General features: G+C 35.4%; 1 protein-coding gene and 1 pseudogene across 1 annotated transcript in view; one reads left to right on the top strand and one right to left on the bottom strand.

Annotated features, from left to right (window-relative positions):
- CNTLN (centlein) overlaps positions 1–25,084 on the top strand; it is a 336,707-nt gene that overhangs the window by 127,080 nt on the left and 184,543 nt on the right. Inside the window, exons 7-8 of the mRNA XM_065879183.1 lie at positions 14,586–14,744; positions 18,504–18,698. Of these exons, the coding sequence (XP_065735255.1) occupies positions 14,586–14,744; positions 18,504–18,698 (354 nt within the window). The remainder of the gene's footprint in view (positions 1–14,585; positions 14,745–18,503; positions 18,699–25,084) is intronic.
- On the bottom strand, positions 157–642 carry LOC136124873 (intraflagellar transport protein 22 homolog pseudogene; annotated as a pseudogene).

The raw sequence follows: 25,084 nt of genomic DNA, 5'->3' as shown, positions 1-25,084 counted from the left end.
TGAGAACCTCAGTAGGCGGATGGATTTCAGATTTGCACTAAAATTGACTTCATTTGGGATGCGGAAGCATCTAGGTGAAGGCCGGTTAATTGATAATTGACATCTCCTCCCAGTCTCTGCTCTCAGACACTGAGTTGATTATGCTTCTTAAATACTTTATGAACTCCATCCTGATCTCTTCCGGTCATCCTTAAGATTTGAGTGCACCAGCTTCAGCTTGTTCAAGGGTGGCGCCGAAGCTGGGTTTGCTTTGTCACTTCCAGATCCTGGTTTATGGTGTGCACTCAACAGATATTGAGTATCCTGTAAAAACTGCTGCTGGACGAAGCAAGAATACCACATCTCAGTTTCCTTCAGGTGGCTTGGGATGTCAGCATTGAAGATGATCACCACCCCATAAGAGTCCCTCATCAGGGCTGGCCAGCAAGACTTGAACATTGGATTGCCACCACAATCCCAGAGCTCAGATTCATACCCCGTGCATTTGTTGTTCCTGGAAACATATGGGTTCTCAAATTCCAGGATCCTCACTCCTTGGGTTGGGCTGTATTCGGCGATGTCAGAAGATTTTGTCAGGAAGTTGGCCCAAACGGTTTTTCCACTCTCACAGGGCCCCACAAAGAGGATCTTGGCCTTCAGCATTGCGGTCTGCTGCCCAAAGACCTGCCAGAGCACACCCAGGTGCTGCCGGGGCCCTTGCTGCTGTCAGGGCAGAGCCTGGGTTGCCTTTCTGAACGCATTCCATCTTGTCAGAGTTTGTATCATCAATATTCTTCTTAAAATATGGCACCTGTAACTACATAAAATATTCCAACAAGACCTTTCCATTTTAAAGTATGATGATTTTAAACTATTGGATGGAACATGCGGTCCATTCTAGGGTACACTGCAGTGTTATGTGAATGGGATTTGAAAAATTATGTTTTCTACTAAATTTTGCACCTGCATTTATCTGTATAGTTGAATTTAGTGTACTGCAAGAACTATAAGATGCAGTAAATAAGGCAATGATATCCATAGATGGACATTTTCTTACAAGATGGTAAAAAGATGAACTCTGTGTAATTTTAAGTGTTTGATTATAAGGACTCAAAAAGGAGGAGGTAATAGCACAGAGCTGGAAGATTTCAGAGGACTTTGACTCAGACCATCATTATAGGGTAGTAGTTGAGATGTCTTCAGTGTTTTTCCTGAATTGTTTGAATAATCATTTTCTGAATGCACTACATGTCTCCTTCATTTTTATTTCTTGTGGGTGTTGCACGTGTGTATGGTGGTTATGATATACCAGCATTACTGTACTGAATCTGTATATTGTGCAAAAGACATACCAAGCCATAATTATCTGTAGGAAAAGTAGTCTAGGCACTTTCTTATTTGGATATACTTTTACTTGTTGATAAATGATGGAGTTGACCTAGCTTTATTTCTTTATGGGTTTATTTCTTTGAATTCCTAATTATTTGCATATTTATTGAATAATTAATCTGTGTTACACATTGTGCTATGGAATATTGCTGTGAACTACCACAAGTGATTTTTACCTTGCGTTAGAATATAAATTAAAAAAAATAAATAATATACATGTCTGTAACATATATAGAACATCTTAGTATAAACCTAGAACTTGCATAAAAGTCAGTAACCAGTTAAGTTGCCTAACTAAAATTTTTGCCTGACTGGTAATGATTCAACAGTTACGTGGAGAGTGAGCTAAATGAATAGCTTAACTTCCATTGAGAAGGTGGGCTAATGTCAATTGATTTGGGAATTTTTCTTAGAAATTAGTTGTGAATCTCTGAAAAGCAATGAAAAAATAAAGGTCAAGACAGAGCAGTTACAATTTTGGTGAGGAATATCATCAAAGTCAGAATCCTGAAATTGGACTAATGCATCTGGATTGCTTGTGTTCCTAGGCACTTAGCAGAAGCAAGTGTAAATTAACTCTGGAGGATAATAAAGCAATTCTGTCCTCAAATTATGTCTACAATTTTACAAACTAATGTCTAGCTCATAGTCAGAAATATCAAGTATGTGGTAAAGCAATAATAAAAATTAAAAGATGTAAGAACTGGAGGAGATTGGTTCAAGATGGCAGAGTAGAAGGACATGTGCTCACTCCCTCTTGCGAGAGCACCAGAATCACAACTAACTGCTGAACAATCATTGACAGGAAGACACTGGAACTCACCAAAAAAGATACCCAACATCCAAAGACAAATGAGAAGCCACAATGAGATGGTAGGAGGGGCACAATCACAATAAAATCAAATCCCATAACTGCTGGGTAGGTGACTCACAAACTGGAGAACAATTATACCACAGAAGTCCACCCACTGGAGTGAAGGTTCTGAGCCCCACGTCAGGCTTCCCAACCTGGGGGTCCGGCAACAGGAGGGGAAATTCCCAGAGAATCAGACTTTGAAGGCTAGCAGGATTTGATTGCAGGACTTTGACAGGAGTGGGGGAGAGATTCCACTTTTGGAGGGCACACACAAAGTAGTGTGTGCATCAGGACCCAGGGGGAAGAGGCAGTGACACATAGAAGACTGAACCAGACCTACCTGCTAGAGTTGGAGGGTCTCCTGCAGAGGCAGGGGGTGGCTGTGGCTCACCGTGGGGACAAGGACACTGGCGGCAGAAGTTCTGGGAAGTACTCCTGGGCAGGAACCCTCCCGGAGTCTGCCATTAGCCCTACCAAAGAGCCTGTAGTCTCCAGTGTTGGGTTGCCTCAGGCCAAACAACCAACAGGGAGGGAACAGAGCTACACCCATCAGCAGGCAAGCGGATTAAAGTTTTACTGAGCTCTGCCCACCAGAGCAACACCCAGCTCTACCCACCACCAGTCCCTCCCATCAGGAAGCTTGCACAAGCCTCTTAGATAGCCTCATCTAGCAGACGTTAGACAGCAGAAGCAAGAAGAACTACAATTCTGCAGCCTGTGGAATGAAAACCACATTCACAGAAAAACAGACAAAATGAAAAGGCAGAGGACTATGTACCAGATGAAGGAACAATGTAAAACCCCAGAAGAACAACTAAATGAAGTGGAGATAGGCAACCTTCCAGAAAAGAATTCAGAATAATGATAGTGAAGATGATCCAGGACCTCCGAAAAACAATGGAGGCAAAGATGGAGAAGATGCAAGAAATGTTTAACAAAGACCTAGAAGAATGAAAGAACAAACACCTAGAAGAATTAAAGGACAGACAAACAGAGGTGAACAATACAATAGCTGAAATGAAAAATACTCTAAAAGGAATCAATAGCAGAATAAGTGAGGCAGAAGAACGGTTAAGTGATCTGGAAGACAGAATGGTGGAAATCACTGCCGTAAACAGAATAAAGAATGAAAGAAATGAAGACAGCATAAGAGACCTCTGGGACAACATTAAACCCACCAACATTCACATTATAGGGGTTCCAGAAGGAGAAGAGAGAGAGAAAAGACCCGAGAAAATATTTGAAAAGATTATAGTCGAAAACTTTCCTAACATGGGAAAGGAAATAGCCACCCAAGTCCAGGAAGTGCAGAGTCCCAGACAGGATAAACCCAAGGAAAAACATGCCAAGACACACAGTAATCAAATTGCCAAAAATTAAAGTCAAAGAAAAATTATTATAAGCAATAAGGGAAAAATGTCAAATAACATACAAGGGATCTCCCATAAGGGTGACAGCTGATTTCTCAGCAGAAACTCTACAAACCAGAAGGGAGTGGCACGATATATCTAAAGTGATGAAAGGGAAGAACCTATAACCAAGATTACTCTACCTGGCTAGGATCGCATTCAGATTTGATGGAGAAATCAAAAGCTTTACAGACAAGCAAAAACTAAGAGAATGCAACACTACCAAATAACTCTACAACAAATGCTAAAGTAACTTCTCTAAGTGGGAAACACAAGAGAAGAAAAAGACCTACAAAAACAAACCCAACACAATTAAGAAGATGGTAATAGGAACATACATATCAATAATTACCTTAAATGTGAATGGAATAAATGCTTCAACCAAAAGAGAGAGGCTCACTGAATGGATACAAAAATAAGACCCGTATATATGCTGTCTACAGGAGACCCACTTCAGACCTAGGGACACATACAGACTGAAAATGAGGGGACACAAAAAGATATTCCATGCAAATGGAAATCGAAAGAAAGCTGGAGTAGCAATACTCATATCAGATAATACAGACTTTAAAATAAAGAATGTTACCAGAGACAAGGAAGGACACTACATAGTGGTCAAGGGATCAATGCAAGAAGTATTTATAACACTTATAAATATATTCACCCAACATAGGAGCACCTCAATACATAAGGCAACTGCTAACAGCTATAAAAGCGGGCATCAACAGTAACACAGTAATAGTGGGGGACTTTAACACCTCACTTACACCAATGGACAGATCACCTAGGCAGAAAATTAATAAGGAAACACAAGCTTTAAATGACACAATAGACCAGATAGATTTAATTGATATTTGTAGGACATTCCATCTGAAAACAGATTACACTTTCTTCTCAAGTGCACACAGAACGTCGTCTAGGGTAGATCAAATCTTGGGTCACAAATCAAGCCTTGCTAAATGTAAGAAAATCGAAATCATACCAAGGATCTTTTCCAACCACAACACTGAGATTAGAAATAAATTGCAGGGGAAAAAACTTAAAAAGCACAAACAGATGGAGGTTAAAGAATACATTATTAAATAGCCAAAAGTTCACTGAAGAAATCAAAGAGGAAATCAAGAAGTATCTAGAGACAAATGGCAATGAAAACATGATGACCCAAAACCTATGGGATGCAGCAAAAGCAGTTCTAAGAGGGAAGTTTATAGCAAAACAATGCTACCTCAAGAAACAAGAAAAATCTCAAACAATCTAACCTTACACCTAAAGGAAGTAGAGAAAGAAGAACAAACAAAATCCAAAATTAGTAGAAGGAAAGAAATTATAAAGATCAGAGCAGAAATAAATGAAATAGAAACAAGAAAACAATAGCAAAGATCAATAAAACTAAAAGCTGGTTCTTTGAGAATATAAACAGAATTGACAGACCTTTAGCGAGACTCATCAAGAAAGAGGGAGAGGACTGAAATCAATAAAATTAGAAATGAAAAAGGAGAAGTTGCAATGGACACTGCAGAAACACAGAGCATTATGAGAGACTACTACAAGCAACTCTATAGCAATAAAATGGACAACCTAGAAGAAATGGACAAATGCTTAGAAAGGAATAACCTTCCAAGATGGAACCAGGAAGAAATAGAAAATATGAACAGACCAATCACAGGTAATGAAATTGAAACTGATTAAAAATCTTCCCACAAGCAAAAGTCCAGGGCCAGATGGCTTCACAGGCGAATTCTATCAAACATTTAGAGAAGTGCTAACACAGATCCTTCTCAAATGCTTCCAAAAATATTGCAGAGGAAGGAACGCTCCCAAACTCATTTTACGAGGCCATTGTTACCCTGATACCAAAACAAAACAAAGATACTACAAAAAAAAAATTACCGACCTATATCACTGATGAATATAGATGCAATAATTCTCAACAAAATGATAGCAAACAGAGTACAACACATTCAAAGGGTCATACACCATGATCAAATGGGATTTATCCCAGGGATGCATGGATTCTTTAATATACGCAAATCAATCAATGAAGAATAAAAACGATTTTAACAAATTGAAGAATAAAAACGATATGATTATCTCAAGAGATGCACAAAAAGCTTTTGACAAAATTCAACACCCATTTATGATAAAAGCTCTCCAGAAAGTGGGCACAGAGGGAACCTACCTCAACATAATAAAGGTCATATGTGACAAACCTACAGCAAGGATCATTCTCAGTGTTGAAAAACTGAAAACATTTCCTCTAAGATCAGGAACAAGACAAGGATATCCATTCTTGCCAGTATTATTCAACATAGTTTTGGAAGTCCTAGCCACAGCAATCAGAGAAGAAAAAGAAATAAAAAGAATACAAGTTGGAAAAGAAGTAAAACTGTCACTGTTTACAGATGCCATGATACTATACATAGATAATCCTAAAGATGTGACCAGAAAACTACTAGAGCTAATCAATGAATTTGGTAAAGTTGCAGGATACAAAATTAATGCACAGAAATCTGTTGCATTCCTATTTAATAACAACAAAAGATCAGAAAGAGAAATTAAGGAAACAATCCCATTTACCATTGCAAAAAAAAGGAATAAATCTACCTAAGGAGGTAAAAGACCTGAACTCAGAAACCTATAAGACACAGATGAAAGAAATCAAAGGTGATACAAACAGATGGAGAGATATACCATGTTTTTGGATTGGAAGGATCAATATTGTGAAAATGACTATACTACCCAAAGCAATCTACAGATTCAGTGATATCTCTAGCAATTTACCAATGACATTGTTTACAGAACTAGAACAAAAATCTTAAAATTTGTATGGAGACACAAAAGACCCCAAATAGCCAAAGCAATCTTGAGTGAAAAAAACAGCTGGAGGAATCCGACTTCCTGACTTCAGACTATACTACAAAGCTACATTAATGAAGACAATATGGTACTGGCATGAAAACAGAAACGAAATATAGATCAATGGAATAGGATAGAAAGCCCAGAGAGAAACCCATGCACCTATGGTCAACTAATCTATGACAAAGGAGGCCAGGATATACAATGGAGAAAAGACAGTCTCTTCAACAAGTGGTGCTGGGAAAACTGGACAGCTACGTGTAAAAGAATGAAATTAGAACACTCCCTAACACCCTGCACAAAAATAAACTCAAAATGGATTAAAGACCTAAATGTGAGAGCAGACACTATAAAACTCTTAGAGGAAAACATAGGAAGAACACTGTTTGACATAAATCACAGCAAGATCTTTTTTGATCCACCTCCTAGAGTAATGGAAATAAAAACAAAAATAAAGAAATGGGACCTGATGAAACTTAAAAGCTTTTGCACAGCAAAGGAAACTATAAACAAGATGAAAAGACAACCCTCAGAATGGGAGAAAATATTTGCAAACGAAGCAACGGACAAAGGATTAATCTACAAAATACATAAACAGCTCATGCAGCTCAATATTAAATAAACAAACAACCTAATAAAAAAATGGGCAGAATACCTAAATAGACATTTCTCCCTAAAGGACATACAAATGGGCAAAAGGCATATGAAAAGATGCTCAACATCACTAATTACTAGATAGATGCAAATCAGTACTAAAATGAGGTATCACCTCACACTGGTTAGAATGGGCATCATCAGAAAATCTACAAATAACAAATGCTAGAGAGGGTGTGGAGAAACGGGAACCCTCTTGTACTGTTTGTGGGAATGTAAATTGCCACTATGGAGAACAGTATGGAGGTTCCTTGAAAAACTAAGAAGTACCGTATGACCCAGCGATCCCACTAGTGGGCGTATACTCAGAGAAAACCATAATTCAAAAAGAAACATACACCCCAATGTTCATTGCAGCAATATTTACAATAACCATATCATGGAAGCTTCCTAAATGCCCATCAACAGACGAATGGATAAAGAAGATGTGGTACATATATACAGTGGAATATCACTGAGCCATAAAACGGAACGAAATTGGGTCCTTTGTAGAGACATGGATGGATCTAGAGTCTGTAATACAGAGTGAAGTAAGTCAGAAAGAGGAAAACAAATATCATATATTAATGCATATATGTGGGATGTAGAAGAATGCTAGAGATGAACTGGTTTGCAAGGCGGAAATAGAGACACAGATGTAGAGAACAAATGTATGGACACCAAAGGTGGGGGAAAGCAAGAGTCGGGGGTCGGGGTGGGATGAATTGGGATTGACATATATACACTAATATGTATAAAATAGATAACTAAGAAGAACCTGGTGTATAAAAAAATAAATAAAATTTAAATTAAAAAAACTGGAAAGATAAATACCTAGTTATTTGCCTATATATGAGTAATTAACATAGCAAGCCCCAAAAAAATTTATAGAAAGATTTCTAAAATTAATACATGGATTTAGCACACTTGGTAGATACAAGGTCAGTGTAGAAAATTCAAATGCATTTTTTATGCCAGCACAAAAATTAGGAAATAGACTTAAAAAGAATATAATTTATAATATAGGTAAAAATATGAACAGCAAATATAATGAAAGATATGTGTTACCTTTATACAGAGATCTGTAAAACATTATTGAGAGAAATAAGTCTAGTATGTACAGATAAATACAGAGTTCATGATTTGCAAGACTCAGTATGATAAAGATGTCTATTCTCTCCAAATAGATATTGAGATTCAGAGGAATACAAATTATCAGCAACAGGAAACTATTATTATCCCCAGGCCAGAAGGGGCAAGGAGAGAAGCTTTTACTGGGTCTCTGTGAGAAGTCTAGCCCTGGGAGAGAGGCTGACTAATAGAAGTATTCTTAGATACAGGAACAGGGACACTGCCAACTGTGGCTCATTGGAGAGGGAGATAGGGAAAGAAATACCTTGACCTCTTTTTCCTTTACCCTCTAATCATGGACCAGCACTTTCAGCTACTCAAATATAAACGCAGAAGAAAGGGAGCCAATGTAATGTAGTCTGTGGAAGTTGGCCTCTCAGGCTAGATTGTAAGCTAGAGTACAGAGTAATAGTGTAGAGATGATGAATATTGGATAAGAGAATATGTGGTGCATTCTCCATTTCTGCTCTTTTTCAGAGCTTTCCTGGACATTTATTGCTTACTTAATTTTTCCATATAAACTTAAGGTTAAACTGGCTTATTTCTTGTTTGCTCTTTTATTATGGCATCAAATTTAAAAGCAAACTGAAGGAGAATTGCCCTCTTGATGATGTCAGTTTTTCTGTCCCAGAGTATGGGAGTGCCATTACATTTGTTTCAGTACCTTTCTGTCCTTATGAAATGTTTTGTTCCTTATGCTGGTTTTGACCTTTCTTCTTAAATTTTTATTCCTAGCTCTTTCATGGTTTTTGTTACTGTTTTAAATGGAATCTTTCTTTCCCCTATAGTTTCCTAGTGATTTTCCTTTTATTACTTGTTGTTTTTGCTGTGCTATTCTGTTTTGATGTGCTATGATTTGGTAGGTAAAGTGTCCAACAAAGTTATTTTGATTTTACTGTGAATTGTACTTTTTACTTTTTTCTGTATAATATGTTTTGCCTTGAGTTTTAATTCCTCTGAAATTAATATTGCTTTTCTTTTTGGGGGGTTATATGGTAACAAACTAAGTACATAATTGTTTAGGTGTAATGATACATGTGAATTATAAGAAAATACATGTAGTACGGAAAAGTACAAAGAATATAGAGGGAAAAAATTAGAGTTAAAATACAACCCCAGAGGAATAATAGCCATTAAAATTTTATTAGAATCATTCTATATTTTTCTCAACACATATTTATAGATTGAAGAGGAGGTAAACAAGTTCTTAGATAAAAGGGACTGTATTGAACATTTTTGTTTGTTTGTTTTTGGCTGCATCGGGTCTTCGTTGCAGCACATGGGATCTTCGTGGACTTCTTAGTTGACTTCTTAGTTGAAGCGTGAAGCTTCTTAGTTGCAACATGCGGACTTCTTAGTTGTGGCATGAGGACTCCTAGCTGCTGCATGCACGCAGGATCTAGTTCCCTGACCAGGGATTGAACCCAGGCCCCCTGCATTGGGAGCATGGGGTCTTACCTACTGGACCACCAGGGAAGTCCCGAACATGTTTTTCTAATAAGTGATAACTTCAGTTTTTGTGATATAATGGAACAATAGACACTGAAGTGAAATTGAAAGAATTACTAAATCTCAGATAATTTTTTCTTCTCTATAAGAACCACTAACTATTTTTCTAAAGCTAAGAAAGAAATGGCATGCAAAAACTTTGGAGGTTGATGTAATTATGTTTTCTTTTAAAAAAAACTACATTTCATCTTGAATTGGATTTGATACCCTGCTACATACACTTAGTAAAATAGGACATACATTCAACCATTTTAACTCCTTCTCATTTTGCATCTCAGGATTTATAACCTTTGTCTCCTCATGCATAACCACAGTGCCTAAAGATATTTAAACTTAGTTTTCTGTATTGCTTCAGTGCTCTTCACTAAACTTTTTACTCTTGATGTGTTTATTCCTATACTCAATTTTGATTCACCTTAAAGGCCCATTTTTACCAGGGCCTTCTCTGTTGCTGGAGTATGCTTTCTCCTCCATTAACATCAGATTTAGCCACGTGACTTATTTTGGCCTGTGGAATGAGTGTGAAAGTGATGTATATCATGTCCTGGCAAGTGTTTTAAAAGAGTCATTGCTTGAATTGCCTTTACTTTTTGCCCTCTGCCATTAGAGTGGCATATTACTAATGCCGTCTACTGCTCCAGTTTGGGTCTTAGGATAGGGGAAAGCCACATGTAATGTGAGCAAGCAAATCTTTGTTTTTGTAACAGTAAGTTTTGGGGGTTTTTTTTTGGTAACTGCAAAATAACCTATAGATGCTGTCTGAAACCCTTTGTCAGTCTTTGCTATCAAATTTGATGTCTAAAGGGATATTCCTAATTTATCCTACGGCTTATTCAATCCCTTAGTAAACATCACTGTAACTGAGCAATACAGCATTTTTAATCAGCTTAACATTCTTCTTCTTTTTTTTAATCTTAAAAAGTATTTATTTTCACACACACACACACACACACACACACACACTGTATTTTATTTTTACAAGAGAGAAATAAACTGACACCAAGCATTATAAATGGATGACCACAACAAAAGCAACAATGATTGCAATTACCAGACATGAAACACACTCATACTATGTCATAATATTGACAGAAACATAGATCAATGGAACAAGATAGAAAGCCCAGAGATAAACCCACGCACCTATGGTCAACTAATCTATGACAAAGGAGGCAAAGATATACATGGAGAAAAGACAGTGTCTTCAATAAGTGGTGCTGGGAAAACTGGACAGCTACATGTAAAAGAATGAGATTAGAACATTCCCTAACCCCGTACACAAAAATAAACCCAAAATGGATTCGAGACCTAAATGTAAGACTGGACACAATCTTCTTGAGATGGGAAGAAGTGTCGTTGGTTCTCAGCATCATCTTAGCTCAGTCTACCCTTTCACCCTTTCCTTTATTCTTTTTAATCCGTGTTTGGAGGAACTTCTCAAGTTTGAACCTACCAATTAATTTTACTTTCCATAGTTTTGGTTTGCCTCATAACTTCTCTCATTATGGATTTTAATGCTATTATGACATCTTTCTTTCTTAACAATCTTTCTTCTTCTTTATGTTATCCTTATCATTTCATCCATTCAACAACTATCTTATCCCATATATCCTAGAAAACAGAGGCTGAGTGAAGGTTACTGATTACTTACTTGAGAGATTCAATTCCAAGGCAGAGTGAGTGAGAGAAGAATAATCTGAGGCAGGGAAGGATAAAGAGTAATTCAAGGAAACACATCATTGTGCTGGCCACTGCTTCATGATGAGCCATGAAGAGACATCAGGTGCATTGAATTAGACACTCAGGTTGATTCTGGACAGACTATAGAAAGAAACCATGCCCTATAGCAATCCATCAGATGGAAAAAACAAAAAAGACAAACAAAAAAACTCTTCTTGTGTTTTATCTTCCATTGATCAAAGTTTGCTGCTTATACCATGCCTGTGTTGTAGCATTTTATCCTAATCTGGAAGTGGTACAAGGAGACAAATATGCTAGGCGTGCAGCTGGTTGACCTCAAGTGATGGAGCCACATAGCTGCATAAATGTTATAGGCTTAAGTGGTAGTTAATAGTCTGAGGCAGAGCAAGGGACTAAGAATCTAGAGGCTGGTGAGCTGAATCTGAAGAGGTGTATAAGATGTGTCTAAGATAACAACAAATATTTAATAGGCTACAGGAACTATGCTAGGTTGTCCGTTTATAGCAGTGAGCGCAAAAGTCCCTACCTTCACAGACATTTTTGTTAAGATTATCTTCACATCTTGACTTTCTATTGAGATAATTAAGAGAAGTGCAATGGTTTCTTTTTCATACATTTTCTAGACCTTTCTTATAATTCCTTCAGTAACTCCTACTCAGAGGTATAATTTTCCTCTGAGTATGCACAATAAAATTTCTTTTTTCTTAATTCTAAGTACTCCTTTTAAATAATTCCTGTTTGTTTTTCTTTACTCATTTTCAAATGAAGATAGGTCTACACAAGTTCAGTGTTTTCCAGCAGTCCAGGTGTATGTTTCCAAAGCCTTATTTGCAGCTTACTTTGATACTGATCAAGTTCCACTTTCATATTTGCAACATTGTTGTACATTCTATCTCATCTACTTTTCAGATGGTGGTGTGAGAAGACACAAAGAAAGAAACATTTATACATAATATAAAATTATGCTTCCATTCCGTTTACTGAGAGTATGCCCAGAAAATAGCACAAGATGAGAGACAAGAATATGCTCTTCTCTTAGTTGATTTTTACTCCCCAACTCTCTCATAGTATGAACATCTCCCAACTCAAGTGTTTCTTCTGATTAAAGATACATATATTTTGTTCCAGATGACCCTTAAATCCAAGCCAATGACTGATTCTGGCCCTCTCTTTAAGAAAAATTATCTTCTATTACTAGAGGAGAAAGTTTTCTGTGTTTTATATTGTATTGAAAGATGATATGTATTATCTTCATCATGTCTCCTTTCTAAACGCAACATTTACTTAGGTCTCTTGGCTAACACATATCTTGGCTATCTATGCTGATGGAATTTTATTCTACAGCTACTGCCTATCTCCTTTGATAATTCTTGCCAGTGTTATTCTTGAAAAATGACAATACTCAGCAAGAATCATTACTATGTGTCTCTTCTCTCCCTCTCTTGTATTATATTTTCTCAAGGCATGTACCATTATTGATTCTCTTCTTTCCCTTCCCCCATTTTTGGACTATTATTTTCTACAGGTTTCAGTTTTTTGAATAGTTACAGAAAAAAAGTGCTATAGTCTAAAAGTTTGTGTCCACCCAAAATTCATATGTTGAAATTCTAATGCCTAATGTGATGGCATTAGGAGGTGGGGTCCTTAAGGAGGTGCTTCGCTTATGAGGGTAGAACCCTCTTGTAAAAAAGACCTCTCAGAGCCCCCGAGTGCCTTCCACCGTGTGAGGACGTAACAATAAGCATGCGACCTGGAAGAGGGTCCTCACTTGACTATGCTGGCAGTTTGATCTCTAACTTCCAGCCTCCCCAACTGTGAGAAATAACTTTCTGGTTTCTGTAAACTACCTAGTCTGTGCTGTTTTTGTTATATCAAAAGGACGAAGGCAGATGGTGTATGTACATCTATCTGTGTGGGTTCAGGGGTTTCTGTTGTATCTGGAGAACATTAATATTCTAAACCTGTAAAAGAGCAGAGTTCCAGAATTCCCTGGTGGTTCAGTAGTTAGGACTCGGCGCTTTCACTGCTGTGGCCTGGGTTCAGTCCCTGGTCAGGGAACCGAGATTCTGCAAGCCATGTGGCAAGGCAAAAAAAATAAAATAGAAATTAAAAATAAGTAAGCAGAGCTCATTTCTCCCATATTAATATTCATCCATGTTCAACAACTGTCTGCATATCTTTTATGTTTCTTCTTTCTTTTAAGATTTATCTTATGTGAATGAATCACCAGTTTGAGGTTATAAGTAAAGAAAAGTCTCCATTAAAAATATTCTCCAAAATATATACTATAATGTATACTTCTGTGAAATACATCTCTATAAATATCTTTCTCTTCAAATTTATTTTACAACATATTTTCCAGTTTTATATGACCTGTATCACACAGGATTCACCACCACAGGAATCTGGAAACCTCTATCCCAGAGGTGTGGTTTTCCTGGACCCTTAGGACCATAAAGACTGTCACTCCAGTTCATTTGTCCTTCTACTTACCAAGTTTACCCTGGGTGGGTTGCAAGGAGTGATTTCACCTTGTATTGCTCTCCTTCCTTCTGACAAAAAACCTCATCATTTCCTTCAAGATGGGTTAGAGGAGTCACAGGAATCCCAGCCTAGGCCCCTGAGGTGACAAACTAGTGGTGCTTTAAGGAACTTTTGTTTGAAAACTTAATTTACCTTTTGGGATTCTTTTTAATACATTTAAGTTTCTATATAATATAAAATGAAAGGTTGAGTTACCCTGTATTCAGAACTATCTGATAGTTGGCACCTGATAGTTGGCATCAGTGCTTATTAATTCTTGGAAGTGAAGTGTAACTTAATTTCAATAAGAAGGTGGTAGTATGACTGTATATCCAGGGTTTTTATTACTATCAAGCTATAAAAGAAAATTGATAAGTATTTGGCTTTGAAAGTCATAGTAGTTCTATCAGTACTTTCTAGGTATATGTGATAAATATTAAATACCTCATATGTTATTTCTCTTGTTAATATGTTTGCCTGCAGTAAAAAATAATAGATGCAAAAACTGGAGGCCGATCTATAACTTTAGATGAACAAAATTATTTAACTAAGATGATCTTTATTCATGCTTCTCTCTATTGCTTGCTTTGCACAGGAAGGAGTTGCAGGAGCTGCAGAATCTGTACAAACAGAACAGTGCACATACAGCACAGCAAGCAGAACTGATCCAGCAGCTTCAGCTTCTGAATATGGACACACAGAAGGTACTGAGGAACCAGGAAGATGTTCACACAGCTGAAAGTATATCGTATCAAAAAGTACGCTTTTATTTTGTCATAAAAATGTAAATTTATATGTGTGAACTTATAAAAATATATAGAATTCAAATTTTTGCACATTTCAATATTGCTTTATTACTCCCTTTTATATTGCTTCTTCAAAATTATAAATGAAATATGATTCAATTTGGTAATATTCAAAATTATGTGAGTATTTTTATGGCTGTTAAGGCCGAAACATTTAAAATATACATGCAAATTTATTCTGTAGGATATTGTTTTTATAAATTGGAGTTTTGATATCTACTATGAAACATACTAGAACTGTAGTCCTCAAACCAGGAAGGATTTGGAGAATGGGATTATTCAGCCTTCTATGATGAGAAATTATTCAACAAGTATGATTCTAGTTTATGACCTAAAGCAGTCTTTCAGTTACAGAATTTGCACATTATTTTATTGGCAAATCTGCACAAACACAAATGGGTATGCTGATGAGGTCTTTAGGATCAATATTTTCCAAGGATTTTTCTCTTTATTTTGTGTGTTTCTTTTAAGTAGTCATTTTACTTTACAGTTGTTTAAGGAGCCCCTCAAGAAGGCTTACCCAGCTATTTAGGTATGCTGACACAGCAGCAATACTTACAGCTAGTAATTAAAAAACACTTTTATTGAATTCTTTATGTTTTGTGTGGTGTACATATTTATAGAAATAATTTATTTTCTACACAGATCAACCCTATGAGATAGATGTTATTTCCTCTTAATAGTTGAGGCAGCCAAGGCTTAGAGAGGTTAAATGGTGCAGTCTATGTTACTTGGGGATTATTTCTGTCTAAACTTACTCTTCTCCTAAAAAAGCACTGTGGAAATTCAACATCTATAATTAATATGAAATAAATAACTATTAAGTAAACTTTAAACACATACTTTCAAATGATGCTTTGTAACTGTGGTTTTTCGACTAAATTCTGTGTTTCCTTCGAGTTTCTGTCAGGACGAGGATGGCACCAAGCATCAGGGTAGTGTCCATCCTCTCCACTTTGAATAGAACAGCTCCACCTTTTTGTTTTATACAGTGGGATTGCCCATTATGCTTTTGTTTCTAAACCAGACTCCGTTGCTAAATTGACTTGAAAAATTGGACCTTATTAGTAACTTTAACTCTTTTCTCTTTTTCACTGTGTAGGTATTTAACGCAAATCTTTCTTTCTCTTTCTTGATTTTTGCTTGTAAGTCCCTAACCCATGGCAAGTTATATTAAAATATGTCTTTAGGGTTGCTTGTTGTTAAAGTTCATAACTCTTTTCTCTCATGTGCAGATACTTTGCTGTTTCTCCTCTCAGTTAGCAAGAGAGAACTTGGTAAGGTGGAAGAAAAAGGCAGTGTTTCCTTTGCTGTTTACTTTTTCAATCTTTTGTTCTAAGATTCCTTTTTCAGCTTTGCTTAACTTAAAATTTAAGATAAATTGTTTCAGCCTTAATTCTACTTTTTGGTTGATCCTCCTTAGCAGCCTTTGCAGAGAGCAACCATTTTTTTAATACCCTACCTGAGAACTTTTGTAGATTCTATATCATTTCAAACAACTGAATACTTAAACATTTTTATTTGAAGTGATTATTACCAAAGTAATACATGCTTGTGATAAATTTTCAAAAAATTCAGAAGCGTATAAAAAAATAAAGTTCTCTGCCCTCCTGCCTGAAGCCGTTGCCCCAGACTTTACTGCTCTTAATATTTGAGTGTATCCTAGAGTCCCTCTAGAAGAACAGAATATTTTAAAATTATTTCATCTTTTTAATTATATAAGAATTACATAAATATATTATTATAAAAATTTGAAATGATATAGAAGTACTGATAATGCTAATATAACAGATTTGAGTTCTCTTCCACTCAGCCCAGTTCATTTCATTCCCCTCCCCAGGGGTAATCTTCTGAGTAGTCATTCCAGACCTTTTCATGCATTATATACTGTGTCTGTGTACATATACACATATCATCAATCTAGGTATCTTACATTTTTAATATTAATTTATCCTATCCTTACTGTTCGTTAACTTGCTGTTTTCAAATAATATGCCTTGAGTATATTTCCATGACAGTATGTATAGCTCTTGCTCTCCTCCTCCTCCCCATGCTCCAACAGAAACATGTAAAGTACAGCGTGGATTTACCAGAGTATAATTTGATTACTGAGGTCTCCCTCCTCAACTTTTTTTTATAAACTTCAGAAGGAGGCATTCCACATCTCTTCCACCGTGTCAGTTTTCCCTACTGGATCATTTCTAGCCACATAAAAACATGCTGTTGTGTCTCTGATCTGCATGGAAGACCAAAACAATTAAGCAACAACAAAAAACCTGTCTTGACCTTACTATATTCCTTTCCTTCCCTTCCTTTCTTTCCTTTTCCAGCAATATTCCTTGCAAGAGTTAACTTGTCTCAAAGTTCTCTTCTTCCATTCTCTTTTGAACCTATTCCAATCAAGTTTTTGCCCCTTTCACTCCACTAAAATTTCTCTTTGCAGAATCATTTGTGACTCCCATATTGCTGAATTCAGTAATCTTCTAGCAGTCTTCATCTTACCTCACTTACCAGCAACATTGTCACAGTCGATGACTCTATCCTTTGAAACCCTTTTTTTTCCTTCTGGCTTACAGCATATCACAGTTGTGTGGTTTTCTTCTTTCAGTTTCTAGCTGTTTCTTTTCTGTTGCTTTCTAGTCTTCCTTACTCACCCTGTCCTCTAAATGTTAAAATGTTCCAAGCCAAAATCTTAGGACCTCTTTTTTTTCCCTCTCTTTAAATTCATACCCTAGTTGATTTTATCTACTCACCTAGGCTTTCAAAACCATACTGTCTATATGCTGATCACTCCCAGATTTGATTATCTGCTCTGGATCTCTTCCCTGAACTCTAGGAAAGAGTATATCTAATCGCCTACTTAGCATCTTTTAACTTGATGCCTAACGGGCATCTCAGACTTCACATGTTCAAAACTAAGCTATTGTTTGCCCTGCCTTCAGAGGGTGTCTGGAATCCTACTACTTCCCACTACCCCTGCTGTGACCACTAACTTGCATTACCTGAATGTTTGCAGTAGTTTCCTACTTCGTTTCTTTGCTCCTGACCTTACCTACTTTGAGTTTATTCTCAACATAGATGCCAGAATGTTCTTGCTAAAACTTAGTAAGTCAAATCAGGTCATTCCTCTCTTAAATTACCCCCACTGGTTTCTTGTCTGATTAAAAGTAAAAGCCGAAGTCCTTACTACAACCTGTGAGACTCTACATGATCTGGCTCTGCATTACCCCTCTGATCTCATCTTTGCCTTCGCTTCTTAATCTCTCTGCTTTGGCCACATTTAACTTTGTTTCTTCACTTGAACATACCAGGTATTCTTCACCCTCAAGGTCTTTGCACTGGATTCCACTGCCTGAAATCTCTTCCCCCAGTTATCTGCATAGATGACCTTTTTACTGCCTTTATTCTTCACCTCTCACAGCTTAAATCCGTTCTTTATCATGAAGATTAATATAGCTAGCTTAAAATGTTTGCACCCCTGTATTACAACTGGCCAATAGAACATCTTGTCTTTTTAACATCAGTTGGAGTTTTGTATTGGTATGTGATTATATCATTTAGTTTCCCATATGTTTTTATATTGTTTTTCCTCTTAGACTATTAAAATAACTTGAGGGCAATGAGTATGTCATATATAGACCATATGTATAAATATATAGACATAACTATTTTATTGATTATTAATAAATTTGAATATATGTTTTGAAACAGCTTTACAATGAGTTACATATTTGGTTTGAAACCACAAAATCAAGTGAAGCTATGCTCCGACAAAGTGTTGTTAATCTTCAGGATAAGCTGTTTCAAAAAGAGCGGGAAAATGCTAAATTAAAAGAAAAGCTTCAGGAGTCACAAGGAGCACTCTATCCTTTACCACAAGAATGTGATTCAGACCACTCAGAACAGGTGAGACATTTTCTAAAAATGTTACCCAGTATAATATCATATTAAATTTTCTAGTATAATTGACTAAAATGCAAAAATTGAATAAATTTGCATATATTAGAATATAAGTGTGGCAGATTTATGTTGTGCTATTTTTTGTACTCTGTAGACATAAATATTATATACAATGTGGATTCATATAGAAATGCGTATAGAAACACAGGGTGTATCTGGTATAGTTATTGGGATGAAACATTTCGCTGATATATGATAATGAAGAGGAAATTAATAGGTCATGTCCATTTCAAGACGTTTTATTGAATGGGGTAATGGAATGAAAAGAGTATTGAATAGAAAGTCACGTAAAAGTACTTGCCATAATTCCTGGTATGTGGTAGTTAATACCATTTAGTCCCAGTTGTATCACTATCTTGATATATGATTTTGGACAGATCAGTTGACGTTTCTACCTATTCTTGTCCTATTAAGTGAGGTAGTACAAATGTATAGATAAATATGCAGATTCAGGATTCAAATAAACCTGGGATCAAATTATAGCTTTGCCTGTGAGCTTTGTGAACTTGAGCAAATTTCTTAACCCTTTAGCCAAAGTTTCTTCGCAAATAAAATGTTGATATTAATAGTATCTTTGTCATAAGAGTTTTGTGAGGATTGAGGTATAATGCATGTCAAATGCAGAGCCTGTCACACAGAAAATATCCAGTGGTACCTCTTTTAGATAATTTTCAAGGTAACTGTCATCTCTAAATATGTATTATAAAACAATCTTATTCCTATAAAGTTATTTGTTTTTAAGGCACTCAGTACTTCTTTAAGTGTTAGAATTTAAAGAAATGAAATTAACACAAGTACGTAATTGGGAGCTTAAATGTTTATTAATGATCCTTTAACTTTAATGATCCAGTAATTTTTCAACCCAGCATATTTTGTCTTGCTAACAACTCAAACATAAGATTTTTTAATTTGTATTGTATTATATTGAATTTTTTGGACATCAGGTGCACAGAATTGGGTTAGTCATAAGATTTGTATCATGGGGCTTCCCTGGTGGCGTAGTGCTTGAGAGTCCGCCTGCCGACACGGCAGGGAACACGGGTTCGTGCCCCGGTCTGGGAGGATCCCACATGCCGCGGAGCGGCTAGGCCCGTGAGCCATGGCCACTGAGCCTGCATGTCCGGAGCCTGTGCTAACAGGAGAGGCCACAACAGTGAGAGGCCCTTGTACCGCAAAAAAAAAAAAAAAAAAAAAAGATTTGTATCATGACACAGTATTATGTTACATGCATATTTATTTTAATTGTTACTTTTTTGTTATAATAAACACTGTTGGTCCCACCAACTAATTCAAGGGTAGGAAGGTACTAATAACTTATATCTACTTGTATCCTTCACCCTTTACTGGTACCCTGATTCTCTCACCAGAGGTAACTACTGAACTATTGATCATTTTGATTATTTTTTAGAAAGTTTTATCTCATATAAATTTATGAGGAAATAGAATATTGTTTAGTTTTGCCATTTATAAAAATGTATCAAATTGTATTGTTTCCTGGGATTTGGCAATTTTGACTCATCACTGTGTTAAGATTCATCTATGATGTTTTGTATAACTTCATTTATTTTGACTGATATAAAATATTCTGTTATATGTGATTATATCATAACTACTTGTCCATTCATTTGTAGATGAGTATTAGGGTTATTTCCAGTTTCTTGCTGTTACGAATAATGCTGCAATTGACATTTTTGTACATGATTCTTAGTACACACCTGCATGCATTTTTGTGGATTAACTATCTCAGAATGGAAATCCTAGGTCTAGGGTGTGAAAATGTAAACTTTCACAAAATACTGGTCACTTATTTTTCAAAGTGGTTTTCATCAATTTTACTCATATCAACAATGCATTTGGCTGTATTTCCTACAATTACTAGTCAAGTGAGTGCCCTCCTCTGCAAAATGTCTATTTATGTCTTTTATCCATTCTTGTACTGGAGTTTTTTCTCATTGATTTGTAAAAGTTCTTTAAATGTCCTTGATACTAATCTCTAGTAAGTTGAATGTGTGGCAAGTATCTTCTCTCAGGGTGTACCTTGTCTTTTCATTTTCTTTAACATGTCATATGATAAACAGAAATTCTTAATTTTAATTTAGAAAATTTAATCTTTTATACTTAGTGCTCATTTAAGAAATTCTTCCCTACCCCAAATATGGAAATATTTGCACCTCTGTTTCCTTCAAAAAGTTTTTAAACTTTGTTTATGTCATTTATGTTCATAATTCATTCGGAATTGTATTTCACATACAGTATAAGGTAAGGATCCATTTTTATTTATTTATTTTTCCCCAAATAGTAGCCAGTTTTTCCAAATCAACCCATTGGATGATCCACTTTTTTTCTTGTGTAGTGCTGGGCTACCTCTATCATATATCCTAGTTCAGTATATTGAGTTTCTTTCTAGACTCTTTTCTCTGTATTCCTGGATAATGTTACATCATCTTAATCAGTATAGCTTCATAGTAAGTCTTTATATTTGGTAGATTACTTTCTTACTGTTCTGTAAAGTGTCTTGGCCATGTTGGCACTTAGCACTATAACTTTAAGGATAATTTAGTTTCATGAAAACACTTGAAATTTTTTGTAAACGATTTTATTGAAGTGTAACATACAAATACTAAAGTGTACAAACCTTAAGTGTTTAACTCAATGACGTTTCACAAATTGAACACATCCATATAAATACCACTCAGATCAAGATGTAGAATATTACCAGTATTCAGTAAACCTCCATAATGTTCCTAATTAGTGGCTACCCCTACAATGTAACCAGCTTTGTCTTCTATCATCATTGATTAGTTTTGCTTCTTTTTGAAACTTACAGTATTTTACCTTTAAACACTCTATATGCTATGGGGTTTTTTTGTAAATGTCGTTTATCGTATTAGGAAGTTCCCATCTATTCACAGTTTGAAAGCTTTTTCATGAACAGGTATTGATTGTATACAATGTCTTTTAAGATGACGCTAGGGTTTTTCTCATGTATTCTGTTAACATGGTTATTACATTGATTGTTTTTCAATTATTAATTCAGTTTTGTATTCTTTGAAATAAACCTAACTTTGTTGTAATGTTTTATTATTTTCATATTGCTGGACTCAATTGGCTAATATTTTTCTTAGGATTTTTACATCTATATTTATGAGGGATATTGGGCTGTACTTTTCCTTTCTTGAATGTTTCTTGTTAGATTTTATCAAGGTGTTGCTGGTGTCCTAATATGAATTGCAAAGTATTCTCTCTTTTTTACTTCACTAGAAGAGTTTGTATAAAACATATTTCTTTCTTATTAAACACTGAATGCTCTCCTTCTAACATAAGGAACAAGTCAGTTATATTCAACATTGTACTGTAGATTCTAACTAGTACAGTAAGGCAAGAAACAAATAAAATCATGCTGATTAGAGATAAGGAAGTAAAACTCTTTTTATTCACAGAACCTGAGCATCCGTATACAAAGTGTACTGAATCTATGATGAAATAACTAGAAATAGTAAGAAAATTTAGCAGTGTTGCAAGATACCATCAATTTACAAAAGTCAATTATATATCTAAATATTAGAAACAAATAATTAGAAATTGAAATCGAAAAAGATTTGATAAGAATCAAATCTTTGATTCTTATCGTTGATAAGAATCATTATTCTTATTCTTTGATAAGAATATCAAAACTTGTGTAATAATTAAGGATAAATTTGATAAAATATGAAAAGTACAAAACATACCAGAGGGAAATTAAAGGACATATGTAAGTGGACAGCTAGGCCAAGTTCATGAATCAGAAGATACAATGTTGTCAAAATGTCAGTTCTCCCCAAATTGATCTATTTATTATGTAATCCCAATCAAAATTCCAGAAAGCTATAGTTTTTAGATAAATACAAGCCAATTCTAAAATTTATAAAAGGGACCTAAAAGAGCAAAATAAAGTACTGGGTTAGCTAAAAAGTTCATTTGGGTTTTTCTATAAGATGTTATGGAAAACCCTGAACAAACTTTTTGACCAACCAAATAGTAAAAAATAAAGTTGGAGGACTTAACACTACCCAATTTTGAGACCTATTTATCAAGCTAAAAAAGAAAAAATGGTGTGGTATTGGCATAATGATTGACAAAATAATTGGTATAACAGAATAGAGTCCAGAAAAATACCCACTAATACATGTCGCTGTATAGTACCTCTTGAAATGCGGGTACTGCAAGTCACTTTGTTCTTTTTCAAGGATGCTCTGTAGACTCTTGCTCTACTGCTTTTTTATAGAACTTTTAGTATTAGCTTGTCAACTTTACAAATAAATATTCAGTTAGAAATGTTTCTTATTTCCCTTGTAATTTTCTTTTTGCCCCTTTGGTTATTAGAAAATGTGTTATTTACTTTTGAAATGTTTGTGTTTTTTCTTTGTATATCTTATTTTTATTCACTTCTAATATACTTCCATTATGGTCAGAGATAGTGTTCTATAAGATTACTGTATTTGGAAATTTATTGAGACTTGTTGTATGGTCCAGCATATAGTTTTGATGAATGTACTATTTATACCTGAAAATAATTTTTAATCTGCAGGTATTGACTGGGGTGTTCCTTAAATATCGATATTAATTTTGTCATTGTGGTTGACAGTGTTCAGATCTGTCTTTAGTGATTTTTATCCTTAGTTTTTAAATCAGTTTTGCTATCAGTTGCTGAGAGAGGTGTTAAAATCTTCCAGTATGATTGTAGATTTTTCTGTTTTCCCTTTAGTTTGTCAACTTTTGCTTCATGTATTTTAAAACTGTTTTATTAGGGGCATACATATTTATGATTGTCATTTCTTTCTAATTAAATGAACCCTTTGCTATTGTAAAATGTCATTTTTAACTATAATAATATTCTGTTGACTTGAAATCCAATTTTATGATGTTAATATAGCCAATCAGTCTCTTAAATGGTTACATTTTCCATGGGAGGATTACCTTTTTCTTAGTCTTTAAATTTCCATCTATAGGTGTCTTAATATTTAAAGTGTGTATACAGAGTAAGATTCTGTTTTTATTCATTCTGACAATTTCTTCCATTTCATTGCAGCATTAGTGCACTTAAATTTAATTATTAATATGGTTGGGTTTAGGTGCACCATCTTACCATTTGTTTTCCATTTGTCCTATTTTTTGTTCCTCTGTTCCCATTTCCTTCCTTTTTCTGGATTAATTGACTGTTTATATATTTTTAAAAAGCAATTTAAAAACATCACTTTTCTGTCTTCTGGACTCCACTGTTTCTCACAGTATCACTGGAAATTTGTTTCATTTTTCACTTAAATGTGATGTGTCAGTTTTGGCTGGCTTTTTTCCTGAATATTTAACCTTTGGTTTTAAGCACTTTAACTGTGATGTTCCCAAGTATGACTTTCATTGTAGTCATCCTTCTTGCAGTTTGATAAGCTTCTTTTTTTTTTTTTTTAAGGTTAAACTTTATTTATTATCCATTTTCTATTTCTATTTCCTGGGGATTTAAATAAATTTTTTAACATCTTTATTGGAGTATAATTGCTTTACAATATTGTGTTAGTTTCTGATATATAACAAAGTGAATCAGCTATATGTATACATATATCCCCATATCCCCTCCTTCTTGTGTCTCCCTCCCACCCTACCTATCCCACCCCTTTAGGTGGTCACAAAGCACTGAGCTGCTCTCTCTGTGATATGCAGCTGCTTCCCACTAGCTATCTATATTACATTTGGTAGTGTATATATGTCAGTGCTACTCTTTCACTTCATCCCAACATACCTTTCCCACTCCCCGTGTCCTCAAGTCCATTTTCTACATCTGCATCTTTATTCCTGTCCTGCCCCTAGGTTCATCAGAACCATTTTTTTTTTAAAGATTCCATATGTATATGTTAGCATACAGTATTTGTTTTTCTCTTTCTGACTTACTTCGTTCCATATGACAGACTCTAGGTCCATCCACCTCACTACAAATAAGTCAATTTCGTTTCTTTATCTGATGGAGTAATATTCCATTGTATATATGTGCCACATCTTCTTTATCCATTCATCTTTCAGTGGGCACATAGGTTGCTTCCATGTCCTGGCTATTGTAAATAGTGCTGCAATGAACATTGTGATACATGATACTTCTTGATACTTTTCTCAGGGTATATGCCCAGTAGTGGGATTGCTGGGTCATATGGTAGTTCTATTTTTAGTTTTTAAGGAACCTCCATACTGTTCTCCATAGTGGCTATATCAATTTACATTCCCACCAACAGTGCAAGAGAGTTCCCTTTTCTCCACACCCTCTCCAGCATTTATGGTTTGACATTTTTTGATGATGGCCATTCTGA

This window comes from Phocoena phocoena, chromosome 6 (genome assembly GCF_963924675.1).
Source record: "Phocoena phocoena chromosome 6, mPhoPho1.1, whole genome shotgun sequence".
Lineage (NCBI taxonomy): Eukaryota > Metazoa > Chordata > Mammalia > Artiodactyla > Phocoenidae > Phocoena > Phocoena phocoena.
The sequence above is the reverse complement of the archived record's forward strand: the minus strand, read 5'-3'. Positions and strand labels throughout refer to the sequence as shown.